The 26,660-nt window shown below is 46.7% G+C and overlaps 1 protein-coding gene across 2 annotated transcripts in view; it reads right to left on the bottom strand.

Moving 5' to 3' along the window:
* Window positions 1-26,660, bottom strand: part of LOC149856370 (rho GTPase-activating protein 7-like) — a 236,757-nt gene that overhangs the window by 182,878 nt on the left and 27,219 nt on the right. Inside the window, exon 1 of one of the 2 annotated variants that reach the window (XM_090065302.1) lies at window positions 4,655-4,798. The exons of the other annotated variant lie outside the window; for it this stretch is intronic. Coding sequence (XP_089921428.1) covers window positions 4,655-4,769 — 115 coding nt within the window. The 5' untranslated portion in view covers window positions 4,770-4,798. Of the gene's footprint in view, window positions 1-4,654; window positions 4,799-26,660 lie in introns of those variants that run through there. 2 annotated transcript variants of the gene reach the window in all.

The raw sequence follows: 26,660 nt of genomic DNA on the forward strand, positions 1-26,660 counted from the left end.
TGCAATCAAAAGATAATGGAACAACTCCTCAGCTGACTTGAATGCGTATATTTTCACTGACTACAGATCTTCAAAGTTCACCTGTAGATCTGGTCTCAATTGGATGTCCTAGCAATCCTTATATAAACTAATCCTGATGTTCCAAAAAAGCAAAAGCTGAGTTAGGGGGAATTTTTTGCCCTGTCCTATCCCAAATTAAAATGTTGGTGAACCACCATAAGAAACCCAACATTGCCTTATAATGTTGGACAGATTTAGAAAAATCATAGAATCATAGAAAATTGGGGCTGGAAGGGACCTCAGGAAGTCATCTAATTCAACCCCCTGCTCAAAGCAGGACCATCGCAAACTAGATCATCCTAGCCAAAGCTTTGTCTGGCTGGTTTTGAAAACTTCCAAGGATGTTCCACCACATGTTCCACCACATCTCTGGGTTACCTGTTCCAGTGTTTAACTACCCTCCTAGTCAGAAAATTCTTCCTAATATCCAACCTAAACTTCCCTTGCTGCAATTTGAGTCTGTTGCTCTTTGTTCTGTCATCTGCCACCACTGAGAACAGTCTAGCTCCATCTTCTTTAAAACCCTGCTTCAGGTAGTTGAAGGCAGCTATTAAATCCCCTCTCAGTCTTCTCTTCTCCGGACTAAATAAACCCAATTCCCTCAGCCTCTCCTCATAAGTCATGTGCCCCATCCCCTTCACCATTTTGTTGCCCTCCACTGGACTGTCTCCAATTTGTCCATCCTTTCTGTAGTGGGGGCCCAAAACTGAACACAGTACTCCAGATGTGACCTCACCAGTGCCAAATAGAGGGGAATAATCACTTCCATTGACCTGCTGGCAACACTTCTACCTATGCAGCTCAGTACAGTATGCTGTTAGCCTTCTTGGTAACAAGGGCACACTGTTGGCTCATACTCAACTTATTGTCCACTGTAACCCCCAGGTCCTTTTCTGCAGAGCTGCTGCCCAGCCAGTCAGCCCCAGACTGTACTGGTGCATGGGATTGTTTTGTCCTAAGTGCAGGACTTTGCATTTGTCCTTGTTGAACCTCATGAGATTCCTTTTGGCCCAATCCTCCAAAGGTCACTCTGAATCCTAGCTCTACTCTCCAGGATATCTACTACTCCCCCCAAGCTTAGTGTCATCTGCAAACTTGCTGAGGGTGCACTCCATCCCATCTTCCAGGCTGTTGATGAAGATATTGAACAAAACCAGCTCCAGGACCAGCCCCTGGGGCACTCCACTTGATACTGGCCACCAGCTAGACATTGAGCCATTGACTACTACCCTCTGAGCCTGATGCTTCAGCCAGTTTCTATCCACCATGCAATCCATTCATCCAGCCTGTATTTCCTTAGCTTGCCTGTGAAAATATTGTGGGAAACTATCAAAAGCCTTGCTAAAATCAAGGAATACCACAGCCACTGGTCTCCCTGCATGCAGTGTCACAGGAGCACTTGGGTGCCCTGTTCCTATTAAGGAATAAGGGCTGCTGAAGCTCCCTGAGACAGCACAGGTGTTGGTTGCTGGAGCAGCCAGGATGGTCATGTGACCAGAAGGGGGCAGAGCCGGGCCTTTATAAACAGCCCAGGCCAAAGCCTAGCAGCAGTTCTCTTCTGGCAGTCAAGAGAGCCAAGCTGAGCAGAGATGAGTGGTGCAGCCTGAACACCCAAGAGGCTGTATCATGGTAAGGGTGGAAAGAACCCTGACTGGGAGGCCTTTGCAAGACAGCCAGGTGGGCCTAGATCCTATGTTATAGCCAGGAGGCTTACTGTCGTGTTACAGCTGGCTGGCTTACGGTTCTGTTTAGTTATTGTTATACTGGAGGACCAGGCGAGGCTGTAGGGGTGGAGGAGGCCTCATCAGGAGCTCTCCAGGTAGGTGGGGGTGCTCCCAGCACCAGAGAGGGGTGCTGTATTGTGGGGCATCTAGACCCTGGCCCCAGAAGGGGCGAACAGATTGAGGAGCCCAGGGAGGACACGTTTGGTGAAATGAAGCCCAGTGTGGGTGTAGGTAGAAGCCCTAGTGGGGCAGGACCCAGAGAAAGGGGTCAAGGGGGCCAGGTAAGGCTAGGGCCACCTGACCCCCAATTGGGAAGAGTCCCAGAGGGGCTCCACAGTGGTGGGGACTCCGGTGCCCACTAGGACACCATAGTAGGGGTGTACTACCCCAGCCCTGACAAGGGGCAAAGTGCTGGCGAGGGCACTGTAGTTCAGGGTGCAATACCCCAGCCCTGAGAAGGGGCAATGAGGACTGTGGGGGCCAGGCACAGCTAGGGCCACCTCAGCCCCACTTGCAAGGAGCACCAGTTAGCAGCCCGAGGGGCTTGTGTTGGACCCAAGCGAGGGGCACACAGAAAGAGAAGTCCAGGGTAGGGTGCTACTATAGAGACGAGCCCGGAGAGGGTGAGTGCGTGATTATAGAGAGCCCAGAGAGGGTGAGTGCACGGAGGGACAGGCCCCAGTGGGGGCACTGTCTGTATGTGGAGAAGCCCCAGGAGGGGCGAGTATATTGTGCGGACCCTAGGAGGGGGCGGATATAGCTAGTAGGCCTGAGAGGGCTAGTTGACAGAGGGGCGCCAGTTGCGTGACAAGCCCAGGGGCGCCGGTGAAGGGCGCATATAGGAATCTGACCAGATAATGTCTGGTACATCTGTGAGGCTTGGGGCATGCTAAAGGGGAGGTTGAGGCACGCATAACCCATAAAGCTGGGGTGCGCCAAGTCAGTACATCCAGGATAGGGGAGAGGATATACTTAGCACCGTGTCAAAGGGGACAATAAAGGCAGCCTCCATTATAAAACTATATAACACCAAGACGTGGCAGGCAAGATAGAGGGTGCTGAAATCCCTGTTTGGCATGGTAGGGGGTGCTAGAGAGATCACGGCTGCTCCTAGGTCCCCCGCACCATGACACAGAGCCAGTCATCTCACTACAGAAGGCAATCAGGTTGGTCATGCATGACTTGCCCTTGGTGACTCCATGCTGACTGTTCCTAATCACCTTCTCCTCCAAGTGCTTAGGGATGGATGCCTTGTGGATCTGCTCCATGATTTTTTCCAGGGACTGAGGTAAAGCTGATTGGTCTATAGTACCCTGGATCCACCTTTTTCCCTTTCTTAAATATGGGCATTATGTTTGCCCTTTTCCAATAATCTGGGACCTCTCCTGATATTCATGAGTTTTCAAACATGATGGCCAGTGGCACTGTAATGACATCTGGATGCACCCTCAGCATCCTTGGGTGCATCCCATCTGGCCCCAGGGACTTATATATGTCCAGCTTTTCTAAATAGTCACTAACCTGTTCTTTCACCACTGTTGGCTGCTTACCTCCTCTCCAAACTGTGCTGCCAGGTGCAATAGTCTAGGAACTGACCTTGCTTGTGGAGACTGAATTGAAAAATGCATTAATTACTGAAGCCTTTTCTGCATCTTCTCTCACTAGGCTGCCTCCTCCTTTCAGTAAGGGAGCTATGCTTTCCTCAATCTTCCTCTTGTTAGTGAATATCCCATCACTGGCATTTATGGTCAAAGAAGAATGCCCTGAAAAGACTTAGTTTCAAAACACAGAACATGCATCAGTTGCCTCCTCAAACCTGACACCTTTGAAGTGAAAGCCCTGGAAGAAATTTGCCCTAGTCATCTACCCAATATTATTTGCTTCTAAATCATGCACCTTTTACTGTAAAACTGTCAGGTTTGCAACCTAAAAGCCTCTTTTCATTAAAAGAATAGTTTGTAATAACAGCCATGTTCTCTGAAGAGGTTTTATTTAGAGACACTTCAGAATCACTGATTGTGTATAACCATGCAACTTCCACTCCTACAAAGTGACAGAAAAATTGGCATGTCTATTTATCAAGCAATGTAGAACTTGTGTCATTCTTATATGGTTCTGAGTAGTTAAAGAAGTCATACAAAGACTGAATTCTAAAAGAGAAGTTCAGCTCCATATACAAAGTACCCTTTCTTCCTCTTTTCTATGACTTAGATTAGTTTCAGGGCTTCTGCTCATTGCTGTTCGTGGTCACAAAGCTTTGATGGTTAGTTGTGCACACAGAAAAAGGATGTTGGACATTTTGCAATCATTTGATAGTACTCCAAATGGTGCAACTATTACATACTTGTCTGGCACTAATAAGTGCTAAATTTGTATGTCACATATAAGAATCAGATCATCAGAGTATAAAACCATAAGTCAGACCAGTTGCCAACCACCAAAATCCTACTTCAGAACTCATTGTCACATAACATCCTGCATTCCCTGTCAAATATGGAGTATAAAGTTTGACACAGTAACACCACCGGATTATTAAAGAACCAAAATTCAGCCAAAGTAGAAGCGATATAAATATGTCAAGGTAGGAAATCAGCTGGGCACTTGACACTTCTTGCAACTCATGCCTACTCAGAACAGTGATCTGAAACACCCAGTTCACAATAGAGGTGAAAGAGCATATAGCTAGGATCATAAAGCCATGATCCCTTAATCCCCTAGAGTGATGCACAAATACAAAACACAAAAAATTACACACAAAATGTCAGAAAGTTCCTCTCTGGGCTAGGGGACACGCTTGCATTCTTTGCCATTGAGCTGAGAAACACTGCTTGCTTCACATCAGTACAGAGTAAATGCCCTGTGTGACTAACCTGATAAGCGCCTTTCTCTTGCACTCTTCCAGAGCACATCCCATGCCTTGTTGGTGGAGTCCTTGATATGCTCACTGAAGGATCTCCTTAAGCGATGTTTCCCTGGGTATGCCATTCTTCCTATAAAATCCACAGCAGCACTTCTAGCCCATTAAGATCCAACAGCCTGAAAAAATCCCAGTACATTAAGACCAATGAGAACTCAATTCTTCCAGCTTTCTTCTCTTAGGCAGAACTGGAAAGCTGCCGTATAGAAAGGCTGCGTGTAATTTGTTAACACCCCTTTTGGAAGCGGGGAGGGTGTTGGGGGTTGGGGGGGAGGGGAGGAAGGAGAGCGAGAGAAACCTTCCAAACAATCTGGGGTCAGGCCAGGCTGAAAAGGAAATAGCAGCCCACTTGGGTCCCCTCTGCCTCAAAGCAAAAAGCAGTTCTGAATCTCAGCTGCCACATTTTATAAACAGACTCGATCCTTTGCCATTCAAAGTAATAAATAAAGTGTTAAGCAACAAGGCATCACCTGAAACAGAAAAAATAGGTTAGACAATGCCTTGTACCTTTGAGTTCCCAGCTTCTTTGCATTAACTGTGGAGTAACAGCTTCCTTATTTTCAGGTTTCTTCTCTGTTGGCTTATTTATGACGCTTGTCTTGTAGGTCTCATGCTTGCAGTTCCTTTTCCTCGGATACAGCTTTTTGTTTAGGGTGTTTTTTACTATTTGAAAATGGAGAGCCCTGAGATGGATTGTTTCTATGCTGTTATCAGTTCAACCTCACATGGAGCTTGCTCCAAAGACCACTGTACCTGGTGATTTCAGTTTGACCTCAAAGGGCTGTGGATAAGGCCCTAAAGCTTTGATTAACAAATTAACCCTAATTTTCTATTGTACCTCCCAGATCAAAACTGCCTATCAGATTTCTGTAATCTAAGGCAATTTTGTCACCTATCTAGTATACTACTACCCCTCTGATGAGTAGTAGTGGATGCCCAGGGTGTTGTATAATGGCCAAAAGAAGAGAAATTGGAGACGCAAAATCTTGGTAAAATGTAACTTATTTTATTTATGTCCACATGGCTAAGTACAGGCAGTCAAAAAGCCCAAGGCAAAATCAATTCAGTCTTTGCAGATTAGTTCAAGCTGCATAGATTGAACCAATAAGCAAGGGAACAAACATTTATTTTTGATTCTGGAAATGCAGCCACATACCTGCAGTGGCTCAGGCCAGAAGCCAGGGGTGCTAGAAAAACACCTCCCTGCTCAACTGGAACAAATAGCCTGGGCCATGGCTAGCCCACCCACCCTGCAAGGGGGATTTGCAGAGGAGATGCAAAGCATCCTGGGATGCAGAGGGACTATAAAGTTAACTTGAATCTGGAAGGGATCTGGAACAGAAGTTCAATAAACCAATTTAACCTAAATCAGTTAAGGCTGATATGGCATTCATCCAGGTTTATCTTAAACTGGTTCGGCCATTATAAAAGCAGTTTATGTGCACTGAACTTCTGTTGTGTCAGAGATTCAAACCCGTTTCTGATCACTTATACTGCTCAATGTGTAATTTCTGTCCCTAATGTGGAACCAGTGTGATCCCAAACAGCATGCAGGAAAACTTTTCTTCATTAAGAATTTTGGGCCCAGCATCATAATCTGGCTCCCAAGGGAATGATTACATCTGTATTTGCCTTGAGGACCAATTCCAAAGACCAAGTTCTCCTGTTGCTTTGCAGAGTTCTTTCAACCCAGAACCTGATAACTAAGGATCCGGGTTTTCTGTTCCCTATGGAAAAACAGAGAAAACCACAGATTTCCCTAATTTATCAGAGAAAAAATGGATTGTCCCCTTTAGCAGAGATACCTGCAGATTTCCCACTTTTGAAAAGAGCTCTGCAGGCTGGCAGAGTTCCAGCCTGCAAGAGCTAATTTAAAAAAGGGTGGGAAACCCCCAGCCCCGTCCAGAGGGGGAGGGGGAGGAGGAAAGGGTGGGGCCTGAGGCTCTTAGTCACCTAAGGCTTGGGTCAGCCTCACTTTCCTTGCTGGAGCCTGTGAGGTAAATGGGGCTTGTAGTGGTCTCGGGGGTTGCAGATCAAGGCTGTGGGGAAAGCTGGATGCAGGAAGCTGGCTGGGGGCTGAGGGAGCGGGGAGGTATTAGGGAAAGACATGGAGTGCCTGCCTGGCCGGCAGCATGTGGACTACAAGCAGGGCGCTATTGGTCCAAGTGGGCTCTGCACTTCCATGTACAGCCTCCCTGAAGGGCTGATAGAGCACTGCTCTGGGTCTACATGCCGCTGGCTGGGTGGGCACTCCTGCGGGAAGCTGGCTGGGGGACGAGGAAGCAGGGAGGTGTTGGAGAAAGCCCCACATGGAGTACTTACCCGGCCGGTGGCACATGGACCCAGAGTGGCACAGTGTCGGCCCTTCAGGGAAGCTGCACATGGAGGCATGGAGCCCACTCAGGCCAATACCACACTGATCCGGGTTCATGTGCTGCCTGCCAGGCAAGCACTCCATGTGGGGCTTTTCCCAACACCTCCCTGCTCCCTCAGCCCCCAGCCAGCTTCCCACAGGAGTGTCCACCCAGCCGGCAATGCATAGACCCAGAGTGGCATGAAATCAGCCTGAGCAGGCTCTGCACCTCCACATGCAGCTTCTCTGAAGGGCCGATAGCACAAAGCTCTGGGTCCATGTGCCGCCAGCTGGGCAGGCACTCCTATGGGAAGCTGGCTGGAGGCTGAGGGAGCTGAGAGGTGTTGGGGAAAGGCATGGAGTGCCCACCTGGCCAGCAGCATGTAGAGCCAGAGAAGCATGCTATCAGCCCTTCAGGGAAGCTGCACATGCTCAGGCCGATAGCACATCACTCCAGGTCTACACACCACTGGCTGTGCTCCTGCTGGTCCCTGTTACTCCCCAGGAGTGCACACTGCCACCAGGACCTGGCCCCAGAGCAAGCAGGCAGTAGCTAGAGAGCCAGCTCTGTGCTCCTGCTGTGGCAGCCACTGCCTTGTGTTGGAGGCAGGAAGCTGTGGACCTGGGTCCCTGGCCCCTTGCAGCTGCCCTCCCCCCCCCCCCCACCAGCAGGGCTGGGAGTGGGAGGCAAGAGGCACAAGCAGGACTGGGGTGTTGTTTGGGGAGTGAGGGGCACAAGCAGAGCAGGGTGGGGGGGTGCTTGGGCAGAGTGAGGGGCACCAGCAGGGCTGGGGGGGGCCTTTAATTTTAATCATGGATTTTAGGCTTTTTATCAGAGAATTTGCAATTTTTTATCAGCGAAAACCAGGATCCCTGTGGATAACACAGGAAGTATTTCCAAGGCTAAACATCTGCTCATGAGCTAAGAAAACAAACATAGATTTCATAGATGTTAGGGCTGGGAGGGACCGCATAAGATCATTGGATCCACTTCCATGCCCAAGGGGCAGGGAGTCAACTAGGGTCAAAGGATCCCAGCAAGATAGGCATGCAACTGTTTCTTGAAAGTGTCCAGAGAAGGTGCTTGCACCACCTCTGGGGGCTTGGACAGTAAAAAAGTTTTTCCTTATGTCTAGCTTAAAACTGTCTTGCAGGAGTTTGTGACTGTTGGACCTTGTCTTCTATGAAATCTGTTGAGGTTGGCCTGGATCACCAGCCTATCCTCAAGTGTGGACTCTTCCGCAAAGTTTGGTGTTATCAGCAAACTTAGTCATTCTGCTTCTGACACCAGGGTCCAGAGGAGTACACCAGGAGTACAGGTCCAAGAACAGAGCGTTGGGAGACACCACTCTCAGCGTTGGTCATTGAGTGCTATGTTGATTGAGTTCCATCAACTACCACTCCCTGGGTTCGACCTCAGAGCCAGTTCCCCAGCCATTGAACCACAGGGTAGTTGAGGATGCAGTTGCCCAATTTTTCCATGAGGACATCATGGGACATCAGGTCAAAGGCTTTTTTAAAGTCCAAATATATGATATCACCTTTGTTCAGGTGATGCATCACCTGGTCATAGAAGGAAATGAGATTGATCAGGCAAGACCTACCCACAACAAACCAATGCTGGCTATCCCTCAGAATGTTGCCTTCTGTTAGCCTGTCAAGAATGGTTTCTTTGATAATGTTTTCCAAGTTCTTTCCAGGGTTTAATGTCAAACTGATTGGCCTGTAGTTTCCCAGATCTTCTTTCCTCCCTTTCTTGAAGATTGGCACCACATTGGCCCTCTTCCAGTCTTCGAGGACTTCACCCGAGCACCATATCCTTGCCAATGGCCACACTATGATATCTGCCAGTTCCTTTAGCACTCTTGAGTGCAATCTGTCTGGACCAGCTGATCTGTGGGTTTCCAGCCTCTCTGGGTGTACCCTCATAAGGTCTACGCCAATGGTGGGTGTATATTCACCCCCACCCTGGTCATCCCACATCATGTCAGGCACGGTAGTCCCTTTGGGCTGGTGAAAGACCAATGCGAAGTAATCATTAAGCAGATTGGCCTTTTCCTTGGCGTCAGTTGTCAGCTGCCCCATTTGGTTTAACAGGGGCCCAGTGTTGCTCTGGGGTTTTTTTTTCTGATTTTCCATGTATCTGAAGAAGGACTTTTTATTGTCCTTGATTCACATAGCCAGTTAGAGTTTGGTTACAGCCTGACTTTCCTAGTTCACTCCCTACAGGTGTGGACCAGTGCAGTATACTCCTCCTTAGTGGTCTTTCCTGTCTTCCCTCCTTTATAAGCCTCTCTTTTTAGATATAGGAGGTCCATGAGTTCCCCATTGAGCCAAGGGGGTTGCTGAGCCCTCTTACTACCTTTCCTATGGGTTGGAATGGACTTCCCTTGTGCTTCTAGGATCACTTCCTTAAGAAGCAACCACTCATCATGAACCGCCACCCTCCCTCTTATATCCTGGCCTCTCAGGGCCTTGACAACAAGCCTCCCAAGCTTATGAAAGTCAGCTTTCCTAAAGTCAAGGATTTCTGCATTGCTGACTGACTTGCCAACTTTGCGATGAATAAGGAAAGTGATCAACTTGTGGTCATGTCTCCCAGCTTCCCTTTGATTCTTAGGTCGCTGACTTGATCATCCCCTTTGGCCAGTACCAGGTCCAGCAGAGGCTTACCTCTTGTTGGCCCATAAATTTATTGAGACAGGTAGAGCTCATCCACGCATGTGAGGAAACTTTGTGACTGATCGGATTTGGCTGAGTGCTCTTCCCATGAGCTGTCTGGGTAGTTGAAGCCTCCCATGACAACGATGCACTGAGAGCACGCAGCCTCAGCCAGTTCCCTGGTGAATTCATGGTCAAGCTCTTGTTCCTGATTTGAAGGTCTGTAGTAGACGCCTACCATTGTATCCCCTTCACCACGTTCCCCTTAGATTTTGACCCAGAGGGTCTCCAGTTGTGCTCCTTGTGTGCCATCCTCCACTTGTAGGGACGTGTATTGCCCCTTCACAGAGAGAGCTACACCACAGCCCCTTTTTTCAGCATGATCTCTCTTGTACAAGTTATAGCCATCTATACCTTTGGTCCAGTCATAGGAGGAGTGCCACCAGGTCTCCCTTACTCTTATGAGATCATAGTCATTTCTGTTTAGAAGAAGCATCAGTTCCTCCTGTTTATTCCTCAAGCTCCTAGCATTTGTGTACAGGCAAATAGTGTGCTGCTGGAGGCCCTAGGCTTCCTTGCACTCCTAGAAAAACTGTGTTCCTGGGCTGGGGCAGAAGTGGGTTCCCTTGGACAGCCTAACCTGCTGGTTTTGTGGTTGATGCTTGGTGAGGTTGCTCTGGTTGTTGTCTACCCACCCACCTGGAAGGTTAATTTAAAGCGCGGTCAAGCAGGTCAGCCATTCTGGCTGAGAAGAGCTTCTTCCTCAATGGAGTGAGGTGGAGGCATCTCTTCCCAACATACTGCTGCCTCTCTCTCTGAACCTGTACAGGTGAGGCCAGGATGCAGCAGCTGCTAGCTCCCACTGAGGAGCAGCATTTTACTTTTAGTAAGTTTTTTTTTCTGGTGATACCATGCAAAATAAAGGAGAATGCCAGTTTTTGCAGTGATCAAGGAAACTGCCCTTTTTTGCAGTTTCCATGAAAGTTGTGAAATTGTGAATTGAATAGATTCCTAATCATAGTGACATCCAAGAAAACAACTTTGTAACTCAGGCTTAATCCTGATAAGCCCATGGCTTTCCTACAGAGAATTCAAATAGCCTTACTTTTGGGGAAATTACTCTTCATTTACTATCCATATTATCCCTTGACTGGATATCAGTGGTCCCAAAAGACCAAATATACCTTGGCTCTAGAGACCATTTCAACTCTCAAATAGCTTTACACATTAAAAATAATGACAGAGTGGTAGATGGAATACATTTGACTTTCCTCCTCCCACTGAATGAGATCAGGCATTTCACCTACAACTGGAGTACAGGTGTTCTAGCACGTACATAACAATTACCTCAACTTTCCCTCTGTATGATCCAAATTCCAAACTGTTTCTGGGTAAGAATTTCCCTGAATGAGCAGATAATTGTGCCTGGAGCTGGAAATCAATAATACCATAATAAATATAAAGGTCTGAAAGGTTAAGTGGGGATTTTATTAATGAATGAGGTTAACTTGACAATGGATCAGTACTGAGGAAAAAGAGCCAATCTTTTTATTCCATTTCAGATTTTTTTTTTATGTATATTTAGAATAGTCTGTATTCAGGAAGATTATTTTCTGTTGAAGTGTTTTCTCTGCAGTTTAATCCAATTTAGATTAACTGCCATTTTGAAAACCTTTTGCAGTTTTATCAGTTGTATGTCTTCCACAAGAGTATAACTATATGGCTTATAATACACAATGGATTTTACCATCAATTAGGAAAGTGAAGTGTTAAGATCTAGATCACTAGAAAAAACATTCTTTTTTTTTAAATCAAAAGTGTAGGTCAAATTTAGATCACCAGAACAATGTCAAATTCCTCATTTAATTCTTTCTGTGTTTGGATTGTTGATTATATTATGCACAGTTGTACTGACCTTTAACATGTACTATCAGAGATTTCTTTACTTAAATTGCCATTTCGAAAGACTGATCATTAATTTCAGAATAGCATTCACCAGCATAAACCAGCCTTCTTCCAAATTGTGGGGTTCAATAACTTAGTTTTGCAGTATACATGGCTTCCTGACTGTAGCAACTAACAGCATCTAGACTTCTTTTCATATGGAAAAAAATTCTGCTCTGATTTAGTTTGGTGTCAAGCTAGCTATTTAACTGACTTAAGTGGAATTTTTTCAAACATACTCCAGCAGAAGACAGCAGACTTTATTCAGAATTTGCTCTAGCTCAGTGGTCTTCAACTTTTTAAAGTAGGAAATCACCTTTGGCATTTAAAAGTAACCCAAGATCTACCATGCAGCACTACAACCCGCACCCAGCAGGTAGTCTGTGGAGAGGGACCGGGGTGGGGCAGATCAAGGTAGAGGAAGAAAAATTATTTGGGGGTGGCCAGGACCCCACTCAATCTACCCCTGCTCCTGCCTCTGCGGCACTGGCCCTCACCATGGGGGCCTCAATCTAGCCCCTGCCTCTTCCTTCTCCCACAAACTGACCTGCTGGGCTGGGGCACACACGTGCATGCATGTGGAAACTCAGCTCCCCACCCCAGCCTTAGATCGACTCCAAGAGGCTCCAAGTTTTACCACAAAAGGCTCCGAGATCTACTGGTGGATCGAGATCCACTGGTTGGTGACCACTGCTCTAGCTGGAACTGGCCATTTGCTCTGTATTTCATAGTGCTTTTCCAAACCAGAAGAAATAATGATTTTTTTAGCTGTAATAAGTGAATTCAGAAATCATTAATTTTGTTCACTTTTACATTTAGAGGAATTCTGTATACTGATGAACTGCTTCAAAAGCCCTTTATTGAGAATTAATGAGCAAAATTTAGCTCTTTTCTCCCCAGAGTGTAAAATAAGAGCAAGTATTGGCTTCCAAAGAGATTCAAGGCACTGGTGTTTCCGAAGAGGTACTAAGCAAAACAAGTGTCAGGAAATAAGGCATAGTTATCTGATGGTTTACTTTGAATATGGCGATTAATGGGCATATGATGCTAGTTCCATATTGATACTAAAAGTGGCTTGTTTATAAGAACATATTTGTTTGCCTTTAAAGTCAATTTGTATACAGTAAAAATAAATGAATAACAAATCTTATCAGTGTATAAGCTATACTGCTGTATGTATATCTTTTATTACATCCTTTGGTGTCTGTGTAGGGTAAAACACAGGCCTGCCAAGCAGACAAATGGTTCTTCCTCCCCTTGCATATTATGCATGTATTAAACTGAAATGAGTTGTAAATACCAGTGAAGAGAGGGGTGCCAGAAAAACAACCAGGAGATAAGATGGTGCAATCTCCATTCCTGGGGAATTTAGCATGATGCCATAACTAATGTAGTTGAATTAAGATAGGCATATTTATGCTGAGTGAGGAAAAAGCTTCCTACAGAGATAAAGTGGTGAAAACCCTATTGATTGGAACTGAAGTTCAAGCTAGTCAAAGCAATAGCATAACAATATGCAGTTTTGACCAGCAGTCCATTGCAAGAGGACTACTCTACCTGTTGTGTGGTCAGGGATAGAGTGCCTGTGTTTCAGGGAAACCTGTGCTGAAGGGTGGTTATTGCAGGGTTGAGGCTCAGATTCCTTGTTCTGCAGTCTGCTCAGGATACATTCCTTGAACATAGGGCTTTTTTGTTGTTGTTGCTGCTGTTCAGTTAACCTTTTTCAGAGGGAAGAAAATGTTCAGGTCACTTGGAGCTGTGGTTTGTGCATACATTAGTTTCCATCCTACACTAGGGTAGTTGTAGCTGTTATGGTCCAGGAATCCGTGTGTCTGTGCTGGTTTTGGAACATACCAGTTCCAAACATCCTCTCCCTACCTCTTTTTAAATATATACGATCCCCTGTAGAAAGCATTTAGGGACTGGATCAAAATTACCTCTGCTGTAGCCACTGTTTTTTTTCTCCGAACTGGTCTTCCCACTCCCACAAGGTCAGAGGATTCATTCATGGTCTCTCTCTGGAAGGGGAGGCTGAGGAAGGGAAGGTGTCATATACATTCTAACCACTTCACGTTTGCAGCTGAATCTGGGGAGAGCAGGTGAGTACTGTTGCTCTGTGCTTGGCCTAGCATTACCTAGAAACAGTCAGTCCGGTTCTTTTCTTCCCCTTTAGGCTTTGATGCCTGTGCTGAAATAATCAGGAAACTGGGTGGGAGAGAACCCGTTTCATAGCATTTGTTATGTAAAAATCATTTAAGAGGAAGCAGTTGCCTGGGTGTTGGTTTCTCCCAGTTTACTAGCCTTCCACAAGGGGCTTTCTGACACCTTGACAGAAACTATGAAAGGAACAACTTGTAGCACTAAAAGTTCCCCAGGACAGCCTGCCATTTCTCTTTCTACTGTATTAATTCTGCTTAGGCTGTGGTCTTATGTATCAGGTACTTCTGATTCACTGTCTGATCACCAGGGATCTGGGTTTTGTTTGCCACAGGAAAATGCAGAAAAATGTGGACTTTCTCATTTTAAGGAGAAAGACAAGGATCATTGGCGATGTGTAGGGAGTGCATGCAGGTGCATGTGGATTCCCTGAGATTGGCTGCCCCATTGGTGGTGTCTGTGGGCGGTCACCAATCGCTAGTCTGTGCTTGCCACCCGCTTACCCCCACTGCTGACACCGCTGCAGCCGTATGTGGGAGCTCCCTGCTCACTGCTGCCATGCCCCTGCTGCCATGTCCCTGCAGCACTTGCTGTGGCCCCCAAGCGTTGGGAGGCATGCAGCATTCATGACAAGGATTTTCTCTTTTTAAGGAGAAAAATGCAGGAAACAGCAGGTTTCCCCTTGCAGGCTGGCAGAGATCCAGGCTGAAAAAGGTCTTGGGGGAGTGGGAGGAAGGCAGTCAGGCAGGGGGCGCCACATGCACTTGGTAGCCAGGCAGCATGCAATACACAGCTGCAGGGACCAGGTGAGGAGCATGATGGAGCCACAAAGCTCATCTGGGGGCAGCATGGGAGGCTGGCTTCCCACCACTTCATACACTCGTGGCGGGGGAGCATGGGAGGCACGTGCCCCCCCAGATTTGTTCATGGGGCAGGGACGGATGTGGAATACAGCTATTGGCTCAGGGATTCCTGCTCCTCTGCCCTCCCCGCTGGGGACCTTTGCGACACAGTAGGTGATACCTGGTACAGCAGGGCAGGGAGGCTCTGTGCCAACACTGGGGGCTCTGCGCTGCCATGACGAGATGCCCCCTGCCCACTCGGCAGCAGTGGGGACACAACTTCATGCTGCCACCCCCGATACTGCTGGGTGGGCAGGGGACACTTGGCTTTCATGGTGCAGGACTCCCTAGCTTCCCTGCCCCACCCTGCTCTGTCCTGCCATTCTGGGTCTCACCCACTGGGCTGCAGAGGCCCCCAGGAGGAGGGCAGCAGGGCAGGGATTCCCAAGCCCACAGCCACCAGCCCACACCTCTTCTCCTCCATGGGATCCACTCCAGCCATGCCATCTGTGGGGATGTGGGAGCTGGGTTCCAAGCTCCACTCCTCCAAAGAAGACTCTACCTCCCATGGATGGCAGCTATGGCTCGAGTGCTGCTGGGGAAGCAGGAGGCTGTGGACCCAGGTCCCTGGCCATATAGTCCTGGCAGCTGGGGGCCCCCTCCAGCAGGGCTGCAGGGGGAGGGGACTGTGGGTAGGGAGTGAGGAACACCAGGAGGCCTGGGGAACTGTGGGTTTGGAGTGAGGGGCACTGACATGGGCAGGGCATGAGCATATCAGGGCTGCTCATAGACAAACATGGATTTTGAGGTTTGTAAATCAGAGAATTTGAGAATTTTTATTAGAATTCGCTATATCTAAACAGAGCAAACCAGAATCCCTGCTGATCACAGCTGGTAGATGTAATTAGTCCTTTAATTTACTCTTTCCAGGATGCTGTTCTGTAAGTTATATATTTTTTCCAATAAGTGTAAGGATCATATTGGATGCATAAAGGGCCTCACTCCAAAATCTGAACACTTTGGTGTGTACATACACCAAATAGAAGGTCTAAACCAGAGACACCCATTCCTTCAGAAGGAGAAAGGCCAGCACCCAGATCACTTGTATCTGTCACTGTTTAATGCAGGGTGCATCTACATTTGCTAATAACTCAGGGTCAGTTTACTGTCAAGTAAGCTACTCAAGAGTAAATTCTTCTGGGCATGTTTCTACACATGCAGGGATGTGGGAGCAGGTCAATCTGCTTCTATTCCCTATGGCTCTGTAATGGGTCCCTGAAGCAGCCAGGGGCAAATCTGGGCTTCCAGGGGCCAGGAGACAGCTGTCGTCTGGCAGCAGGGGGTGGGGTGGGAACACTGCTTCCTGCCTGTGGGAACTGTCTGCTACCAGGACAGGCTCTGCCACTGAAGCCCGCATGGGGACATTGTCCCCTTGCCCTGGCAGCAGGGAGCTCCCAGCCTCCACTCTGTTATCACAGGGCCTAGGCTGGGAGATCCTTATCTCCCAGTGCCAGGCGTATAGTTGTGGAACCTGAGCTGCGAGATCCTTCTTTTCCAGTGCCAGATCCAGGGTTGTGGGGCAGGTGCCAGGAGATACTTAACTCCCAGCCTGAGCCTAGCAGTTGCAGGTCATGGGCTGGGAGATCCTCATCTCCCAGTGCCAGCCACATGGTTGCAGGACCCAGGCTGAGAGGTCCATCTCTCCCAGCACCAACTCCATGGTCACGGAGATTTTTATCTCCCAGTCCAAGATCCCAGGGACTGCGGGATTGGCACTGAGAGATAAGGATCCCCCATCCTGGGTCCTGCAACCACAGGGCTGGCACTGGGAAATAGGGATCTTTCCCAGTGCACATTTGCTCCTGATCAGGCGATTACACATGAGCTACTAAGTAATCTTGAGTAAAGTTGCTACTTGCATTTGCAGGTAGCAAACTCCCCATTAGAGCCAATTACTGTGCAGTAAGCGTCTGCCCATGTAGACATGGATGCTTACTGCACAGTAATTAGGTTTGCTGCACCATAAAGTGTGTTATGTAGACACACTCATAATGTTGTTATTTAGCTAATTATGCTACTGCTACTAAAATCCTACCATCTATGCAAAAGTCAATGGGATTGCACAGATGCATTTCAGATGACTGTTTGGTCACAAGCTGTTCATCTTCTCATATTATTGCACAGGAACTGAATAAGAGAGGATATGGCATAAGAGCATAGAAGGGGTTCACAAATGTAATACTTCAAATTAAAATAACTAGGCAGTCTAGGGCAGTGGCTGACAAAACCTGCCCTATCACTAGGTACTGCTGGAATAGGTAAACAGTAAAAAGCCTTTCCTGTAAAACATGTGGAAAATGTAAGGCCTATCAGACAGAAAGACTCCAGTTGAATGTCAACCTAAAGGGCCTATTTCAGTGCTGAAACTGCCAGACTCAAATACAAAGAGATATGATTAATGCATGACAACACAATGCATAATCATCTTAGACGTTCGTATTTGTCACAAAAAGTTCTCCTTGTCACTGGGAGCTTAAGTAGAGTCATTAGCCTTTCAATGACCTGGTTAAAATAATAGTGTTTAAAAACATTATCTTTGAACTGAATTTGGGCTTGACTTCTGGATTATAGCACAACTGGTTAATTTGAGTGCTTTCCTCCTAATGTTAACCTGTTCTGGGGTCTAGATGCTTATGTAGATGGTGAAATTATGTCCAAAATCTCAGCCAGTAACAGTATAGCAAATACTTCCTGTGAGCTCAATCATGCTTACAAGTTATAGGTAACATTAAACACCCACTACTGGACAGCTTAGTATGGGAGAGATCTGAGGGGATGCTCCTTTGATTCTTCTTTGATGACTGTGCAATGAACCCCTTCTATATAAGATCAAAGAACTTATTCACCTGCATGGTTGCCCCAAGATACACAGCCAGCATATCTGGGTGCAAGCATGTGTCTGAACTACAACAGAAAACAATAGCTAAATACAAGTGTTAATTTTCTACCAGGAAATCTCCCAGAGCAAAAATGGAAGTTCCAGGAGAAAAATAACCCAACTAAAAGCCAGTAAAAGTTGTTCTTGGGAGTTTCTCCCAGGAGAATGAACATTTTTATACTTTCTCCCAGATTAACTCCTCCCAGAGACCAGGAAGAGCCACAGGAAAAGGCAAAAAGGCTCCCATGCCTTCCTGAATCCAGGGCCATCCTGGTTTGTAGGATGTGCAAAGGAGCAGCTGCTTCCACCCATCCTTCCATAGACCTGGAGGGTGTTGGGGGCAAAAGCAGCCATTACCTGCTTCCTGCTGGCTCCTTAGACATCTGGGATTCTAGTGTAAGAAGTACACAAGGGCTTGCAATGCTGCTCCAGTCTTCCCAGGAACTAGCCATGTTCAGTAAAAGTATAATCAGGACCAAATTTCATTGGGACCATTCTGATCCCTCTTGGATTAGAGAGGTAACAAATAGAGCAAATCATCAGACTGAGTTAGCTTGCTCTATCTCAGCCCCCATAATTATAAATGTTTGCAGCAAGACATAGAAGTTCCTTAGTTAGTGGTTTTTATATTACCATGTGGACCACAGGAAAGCCTATGTAACCTCTCTCTCCAGGACTCAGCCAGTTTGGTGGGACCAATCCAGGGCAAAAGGGGAAACTAAGAAGAGAAGTACAATGCTCCCCTTTATTGTGCTGTAGGCTTGCATTTGTTTGAGTTCCAGATCTTGGCATCTATGCATCAATTAGCAGCAGTGAAGAAAGCTGGTGCTGCATTTGTATGTTAGAAAGCTGCCGGACATATGGGAAATTACTTCACATTGTCAGGGAAGGAGGTAAAGTACAGCCTAGGGTCCCTGCGTGCTGATAAAATGTAGAATGCTGTTTTCTGGTCCACTGTTAAGACAGAGTTTTCCCATTCTCTTGTATCTCAATTGATATTGGGCCCCAACAGACCACTTGCCAGAAGCAACCCATAGGAGACTGCCTGAACACAATCCTATCCAATGGATTGTGACTGAGAAATTTCATACCTGGGCTGTCCTTTACCCTGCAATTGTATGCCCACATGATGCCACTTGTAACTGTGTGTACTCTTTAGAACCCGCTGTTTCGTAATGATGCAGCTTCCTTAGGCGGGGCATTCTATATCCTCTCTGCTTTGTGAGCATTGCATCCCTATCTCTCCTACCCGTTACCCCAACCCACCCCAGGCCAAATAGGATCCACCCTTACTAGGCAACTTAAATGTATCCCCCCCTTTCCCATCCTGTATTGTGTAGCCACACTTGGCCAGGTCTTTATATTTCTTTCTACTTTTCCAACTTTGTAAAATCCCTTTTCAACATTCACTAATAAAAGTTAAATTTGTTCATGCTATCCAAAGTCTATCCAAAATAAATGTCAATCTGTTAGTGAGTTTGCCAGGAGCAAAATACAGCTAGAGTCATAGATTCATAGATGTTAGGGGCTGAAAGAGACTTCTCAAAATCATTGGGTCTAGCCCCCCCTGTGCTTGACCTGATGATCTTGAGACATCTCTTCCAGCCCTTAACATAGAGAGGTCCCTTCCAGCTCATAACAAACATAGATACTTTAAACAAGTCTTTGGACAAAAGAATCAAAGAACATGTGCATGATTAGGGACCTATGTAAGTCATACCAAGACAAAGGGTGTTTTGCAACCCACTCATGGAACACAAAGCCAATATCACAGACATTTTGTGGCAGCCACACCCCCTTCTGCTGATTGGTGGAGGGGCCCCTATGGCCCCACCCACTGCTGCTGATTAGTGGATGGCACCTTCACTCCATCTAAGTAACTGCTGCTTTTTTGCCCCACCCCTCATTGCTGATTAGCAGAGGGCACCTTCACTCAGTCTATGCCACTACCAGATTTTTTTTGGTTGATTTAATGGGAAATCATGGCCAATGCCAGGTGATCATCCAGGTTTTCAACTTGGAGGGATGTGGGCAGTGGAGTTCCCCAGAGCTTGGTCCTCAGGCCTCTGCTATTCAACATCTTTATCAGCGACTTGGAGGTGGGTGTGGAAAACATGCTGTCCAAATTCGCTGATGACAGAGATGTGGGGAGAAGTGGGGACACTGGAGTGGAGGGACAGAATCTAGCTATAGCTAGACAGGTTACAGAGGTGGGCGGATGAGAAATTCAATGCAGACAAGTGCAAGGTGCTGTATCTAGGGAGGAGTCTGCAACATATCTATAGGCTGTGGAACGCCCTTCTCAACAACACAGTGGCCGAAAGGGATCTTGGAGTCATTGTTGACTCCAGGATGGACATGAGCCGCCAATGCAAGGAAGTGGTCAGTAAGGCTAACCACAACTTGTGCATCTACAGATGCATCACAAGCAGGTCCAGGGAGGTGATCCTTCCCCTCTCTGCAGCACTGGTCAGGCCACAGCTGGAATACTGTGTCCAGTTCTGGGCACCGCACTTCAAGGGGGATGCGGCTAGCATAGAGAAGGTCCAGAGGATGGCCACTTGCATGGTCAGGGGGCAGCAGGCCAGGCCCTACAAAGATAGAGTAAAGAGCCTGAATCTATTCAGCCTTTACAAGAGAAGACTGAGAGGGGATCTGGTGGCCATCTATAAACCCACCAGGGGAGACCAGTGGAAAATAGGCAAGGCTCTGTTCCCCCGGGCACCACCTGGGCTAACAAGGAATAATGGCTGCAAATTGATTGAAAGCAGGTTCAGGAGGCATTGCTTTATGGTTAGGGCTGCCAGGCTCTGGAATGGGCTCTCGAGGGAGGTGGTGCTCTCCCCTACCTTGGGGGTCTTCAAGAGGAGGTTGGATAGATTTCTGGCTGGGGTATTATGATCCCAGCACTCATTCCTGCCCAGGGCAGGGGGTCAGACTTGATGATCTGTTCAGGTCCCTTCCAACCTTAGAAACTATGAAACTATCATAGCAATTGTGGACAAGACTGCTTTTTGTGGTTTCCACAAAAACACAATTTAGATAGGTCTCTATACACAGTTGCTTCTACAGACATTTTGTGATTAGCAAGCAATCAACCCTGGTAGAACAGAAAAAGAATGTGGGCCCTAGCTAGTCAAATGCCAGCACAGCCCTGAAGGTTTATGTATTCCAGAGATTGTTGGCAATATCTGAAAATTGGTAGGCAAGAATAGCCAGATCTCACATAGCATGGTTTGATGAAGGATTAAATATTAATTCATTTGTGACTCAAAGAGAGTGAGGAGAAGCATTCCAAGGGGAATCTTCACTGATGACATGTGAGAAGTGGGTCACATGTCTTTTTTTTTCTGTATTAACTGCACCCAGGAGAAAGCATCAGATCCTGAGCTCTTGCACACTCACAACTCCCACAGGATCAAGCAGAGAGGATGTTGATCCTGTCTTGTGCCATGAGTCTCCTATGATTTAGGCTTTCAAGAACAGCGCAGTCAGCACCCTGAAAGATTATACAGGCAGTCCTCGACTTACTTCGTTTCAACTTACAGCGATTCATACTTGTGGCGCTCCGCCATTTACAACCATGTTATTACTTATAGTGCTGGATCTTCGCACTTACGGCATGACAGCAACTTAAGCGGCACATAAACGTCATGCCATCATGCCATAAGTGCCGTAAGTGCAAGGATCCAGAGCCGTAAGTAATAACATGGTTGTAAATGGCAGAGCATTGCAAGTGAAAATGGTTGTAAGTGGCTCTAGGTTTCCCCAAAAATCTCCCCAAAGAAGCCCATTCCATGACTCTGGTAAAGGTGGTCTTTCACTTTCTGATTAAGTAAAATTAAATAGTTGATTTAAATACGGTGTTTATGGTCACTTCTATAAAAAGTTGGGCATTAGGCCCCTGGTCAGGAACGTAACCCCCTATTACAACTTTGTTTCTATGGGAAAATCAGATTTAACTTTGACTTACAGCATCTTTTCCAGGAACATAACCCACTGTAAGTGCAAGATACTGCCTGTATGTAGCCTGATTGAAAGTACTTTCCAAACCTCTTACCACAGTAGATGTGAAAAGAAGATTCTTCACCTGAGACAGTATTTTGGTAATGTAAAAAGATGTATTCCTTCCAAGGGAAAAAACCATACTGAATAGCAGTCTGGCTCTTCTTTGGGTTACCTGCCTCCATCCCCAGTACTAAAACTTGGATGGAGGCTGGATCTTGTTTAACACCATGTCGCCATAAGATGAGCCAAAGAAAAAGCCAGGCTACCAAGATTTACTACCTGGAGGTCAGAGTGACCTTATGTACCATGTCACTTTATATATTTTTCATACTTCCTGTATATATATCGCCTGTTCCACTGGCTCTGTACATGCTTTGACTCCTAGCTCTAAATGAGACCTTTAGCTTGGCTTAGCCTCTGTCTTGTAAATCTTTGGCTTGCCAAAGTTGACAGTCTGCAAGAAATGTTCTACAGTGATTACAACCACAAGATAAATGTTTGGCTCCAAAAATATTCTACTATGCTGCCTAGAAATAGGGTGCAAAAGAACTAACAGCTTTTATCAGGGTTTCAATTTGGCTGGCCTGCAGCAATTCAGCAAACTGGGGGGGGGTTTGTTTTGGGGGGGGGGGGGAGGGGGAGAGAAGGGACATTGTTTACATGTGCATTTGTTTTTAGGGCAATGTAAATTATGGATCAAGATATGGGAGCAAAAAGAAAAATAAGTTCAAGATACAATTGCAAGTAGAGGGGGAGCTCATGTACACCAACAGAGGAATTTCCACACACTTCTGCAGAGAGCTGGAAATGAAATGGAAAACTGACCGTATTCATTAGTGGGTTAGCTCTTAAATCTAATTGATAACAAATTACGCTTTTTTTGCTCTTGCTTATGCAGTCCAGAAAAGAGGTGAAAGATCATAATGGTATCTTATTTTGATGTAATGTGACAGAAATTTAAGTGCATCAAAGCATTATTTCAGACATTTGTATTATTATTAAAAGGTTAATAATTTTAAAATGTAGAGGTGCAGGAATGCTTAATCTTGGATTCCAGTAATGATTTCATTCAGTACAGGATATATTAGTTTTACAAAGGATTTAACAAACTTGAATTTTAAAACTTTGAGCTAGGCAAAGATTTTTATGTGTGATATCTTTTCTTAGACTGCCTCTGTAGTTGGGAGAGAGTTAGGGTGTGGACATGCACAGGGATAGATGCAAAAGGGTGCAGTCGCAGGGAAAATAGTGAGCTCTTCTGTCCCCTAGGTGAGTGGGGGAGGTCAGTCAGGGAGCAGGGACCGCTCACTGCTGCTGTTTGTGGCTGAGCCTGACATCCAGTGCAGCTGCTCTTCGTAGCTCCTGGCTGAAGCAGGGCAGGAGCAGTGCTAGTCCTTCCTCCATGGTTGGGTCAGCCAGGGAAAGCAGTGCCAATGGCAGCAGTGGCCATCAGCAATCCTTCTTCCTGTACCTGCTCCCTGCCTGCCACCTACCTCATGTTCCCCTCCAGCTCAGGGGCTCCAGTCCTGCTTGCCACCATTCTCCCTGCACCTCCAATGATATGAGAAATGTCATGCTACATCCTGGGTGCATCTACACAAAATATTTACTGTAGAGATGCCTAATTAGCTACGCACTAAATATCTCTACATCTACATGTGCACCCCTATTAGGGGTAAATACAAGTACTAGCCTGCTCTGGAGATATTTTTGTGTGCAGCAACACACATGTAGACACCACCTAGCTGGCTGGGGCACAAGGGTGCTTCAATGTAGACGCTGCATGTTGGCTTCACTCTCATTGAAGCATCTTCATACCCCAGCCAGCCCTTCTGCAGCATGTTGAGCCTGGTCAGAGCAGCCCTGGGCCACTCCAACCAGTCTCAATGTGCTGTGCATGAATAAACTCCAGAGCAATAAGCCCCGGTGTTTATTCAGGCACATTAATTACAGGTGTAAACATGCCCTGTCTTTATTAAATTCTAGATCGACTTGTGGGAATGTACCCTTGTGGACATAGAGCTCTTTCAAAAGGGATTTGTGTCCAAAGGGAAGCAGCTGTTATAATCTAACACTTATATATTAGGGCTGTGTGAAACGGCACCATTCCGGTCCAACCAGAGTTTTGACATTACGACAGAACAGCGTTCCTTTTCAAATTTTGTTTTGTTCTGTTGAAACAGTTTTGCCATTTTGACCCCGTTTTGACATTTCACCCATAGGATATAATGGGGAAGGTTGAAACAGCCCACACCTTTGTCATTTCTGGGCTGATTTGGATGAAACTTGCAGGGAAGGTAGCCCTTTCTGAGGGCATGATGCCTGCCATGTTGTAAGGATATAGGTGCTGGGGGTTCAGGAAAATTGCCCCCCAAAGTCTTGAAAGCAAAACTTGTGTCACATGTATGTATTAAGCCACAGTGAAGTCAAAACTGCAGGCATGTTAGCTCCTGGTGAGGCCACAAAGCCTGCCAAGTTTCATGGAGGTAAGTGCAGATGTTTGGAGGAAACTGTACCTCAAGCTGCAGACAAGCAAAACTCATGAGATGTGTGACACTGTGTGTGTTAAGGCGCAGCAGGCTGAAAACTGTAGGTGTGCTAGCCCCTGCTGAGGCCACAAAGACTACCAGCTTTCAAGGAGATAGGTGCAGGTGTTCTGGGACCCTGCACCTCTCGTTGCTGGCAGGCAAAACTCATGTCATGGGTGCTTGTGGGACTGTGTCCATCTTGGGGCAGAGAGGAGTGAAAACTGCAGGCCTGCTAGGCCCTGCTGTGGCCATGAAGCCTGCTGGCTGTTGAGGAGATAGGTGCAGTTGGGTTATGGGGTCCTGCACCCCTAGCTGCTGACAGGCAAAACTCATGACATGGGTGCTTGTACAACTGCTGCCTCTCATCAGGCAGCAGGACTGAAGATCCCCCATCACTTGCCACCACAGACCTGGGGGTAATAACTGACCACAGTATGAACAGGAGCCAGCAGTGCAATGCTGTAGCCTGCAGTTTTGAGCTTGCTGTGGCTTAACACATATGTGACATGGGTTTTGCTTTCAAAAATTTGGGGTGTAGTTTCCCCAAACCCCCTGCACCTATCTCCTTGAAACTTGGCAGGCTTCATTCCCTCAGAAGGAGCTACCATTCCTACAAGTTTCATCCAAATCAGGCCAGAAATGACGTTATAGGCCATTTCAACCTTCCCCGTTATAGCCTATGGATGAAATGTCAAAACAGCATCGAAATGGCAAACCATTTCCACTTGCCTCATTTTGTTTTGAGGCTGTTTCAACTATATCTGTTTCATTTTGATTATGCTGTTTTGACCTTGAAATGAGGTGAAACAGTGTCGAAACAAAACTGGTGGCAGAATTTCACACAGCCCTATTATGTATGCCCTTTTAAAATGTTCCCTTTTTGGAAGGGCTCCAGATGAAAGTGCCTTCATACCCTTGGACAAGCTTTCAGGTACAACATGCTCTTCCTCAGGACTTAGGATGCTTTTGAAATGCAATTTTCTTTAACTGATAAGATATGCAGATGGAGATGCCTGTTATGTTGTTTCTATTCATTTGTTATGTTCAGTTACCTAACAAGGACAGGGAGGTTCCATCATGCCCAGATGCATTTGTCTTGGGACTGGAATCTAAAATATCAGTTGTTTCTCTGTCAAAGTCGATACAGTGGCCCAGTCTGGTCGGTGTTCCCAAAACATGTTTATTACACAACAGACTCCCTACACTCAGTCATGGAAGCCAAAGCCTTCCCAATGACACCAGCCCCGCAGTCTTTGATTCACTACCTCAATCCTCCTCAGCCCATAGCCTGAGTCTGGGCTCCTTTTTGGGCTCCACAGTTCAAAAAGGATGTGGAGAAGCTTGAGAGAGTTCAGAGAAGAGCCGCGCGCATGATCAGAGGTCAGGAAAACAGACGGTCTGATGAGAGGCTGAGACCTATGGGACTCTTCAGCCTGGAAAAGTGCAGGCTCAGGGGTGATCTGGTGGCCACCTATAAGTACATCAGAGGTGCTCACCAGGATCTGGGGGAAGTCTGTTCACTGGAACGCCACAAGGGATGAAATTTTCAAATGGGCACAAACTCCTCCATGACTGTTTCAGGCTGGACATAAGGAAGAACTTCTTTACTGTCCAAGGCCCCAAGGCCTGGAAAAGACTGCCGCCAGAGGTAGTTCAAGCACCTACTTTGAACGCCTTCAAGAGAAATTTGGATGTTTATTTTGCTGAGATCCTATGACCCCTGCTGACTTTCTGCCTCTGGGACACAGAGCCGGACTCGATGATTTTCCAAGGTCCCTTCCAGCCCTAATGTCTATGAAATCTACACAAGACAGTGGCAATGGCTGCCATCTTTTAAAGATGACTCCAGAAAGAGGAAGATGTGAGTGTTGCTTGGGTCCCTGTTTTATAAATCAGCCTGATAGTCAAAGCCAACTGAGCCCTGGGGGACCCCACTGCCCACATCCCTCCAGGTTGAAAATGACCTGTCCACCACCACTCTCTGGGTGTGGTTCTCCAACCTACTAGTGACCCATTTGACTGTGTAGGTGTCAACGCCACAGTCCCCTAGTTTTTTAATGAGAATGGGGTAAGAAACAGTGTCGAAGACCTACCTGAAGTCCAGAAAGACAATATCCACTGCTACCCCTGCGTCTAAGGATTTTGTGACCTGGTCATAGAAGGCCACCAGATAGGTCTGACAGGACCTGCCTCTAATGAACCTGTGTTGGTTGCCCCTAAGCATAATCTCCTCTGCTGGCCCCTTGTGGACATGCACCAGGATAACTCTCTCAAAAAGCTTACCCAGGATCGAGGTAAGACTAACTGGCCTATAGTTTCCTGGGTCCTCCTTCCTCCCTTTTTTGGAAGTGGGAACCACATTGGCCCTTTTCCAGTCCTTTGGCACCATGCCAAAGCACCACAAGTGGCTTTGCAAAGCCATGCCAGGGGTCTCGCAATGACCTCTGCTAATTCCCTCAGCACTCTGTGGTAGAGATCATCAGGACAAGCTGATCTGAACACATCCAGTCCCACCAGAAGTTCCCTGA

This window comes from Crocodylus siamensis, chromosome 10, assembly GCF_052110815.1.
Source record: "Crocodylus siamensis isolate JL-2025a chromosome 10, ASM5211081v1, whole genome shotgun sequence".
In the NCBI taxonomy this organism is placed as follows: domain Eukaryota; kingdom Metazoa; phylum Chordata; order Crocodylia; family Crocodylidae; genus Crocodylus; species Crocodylus siamensis.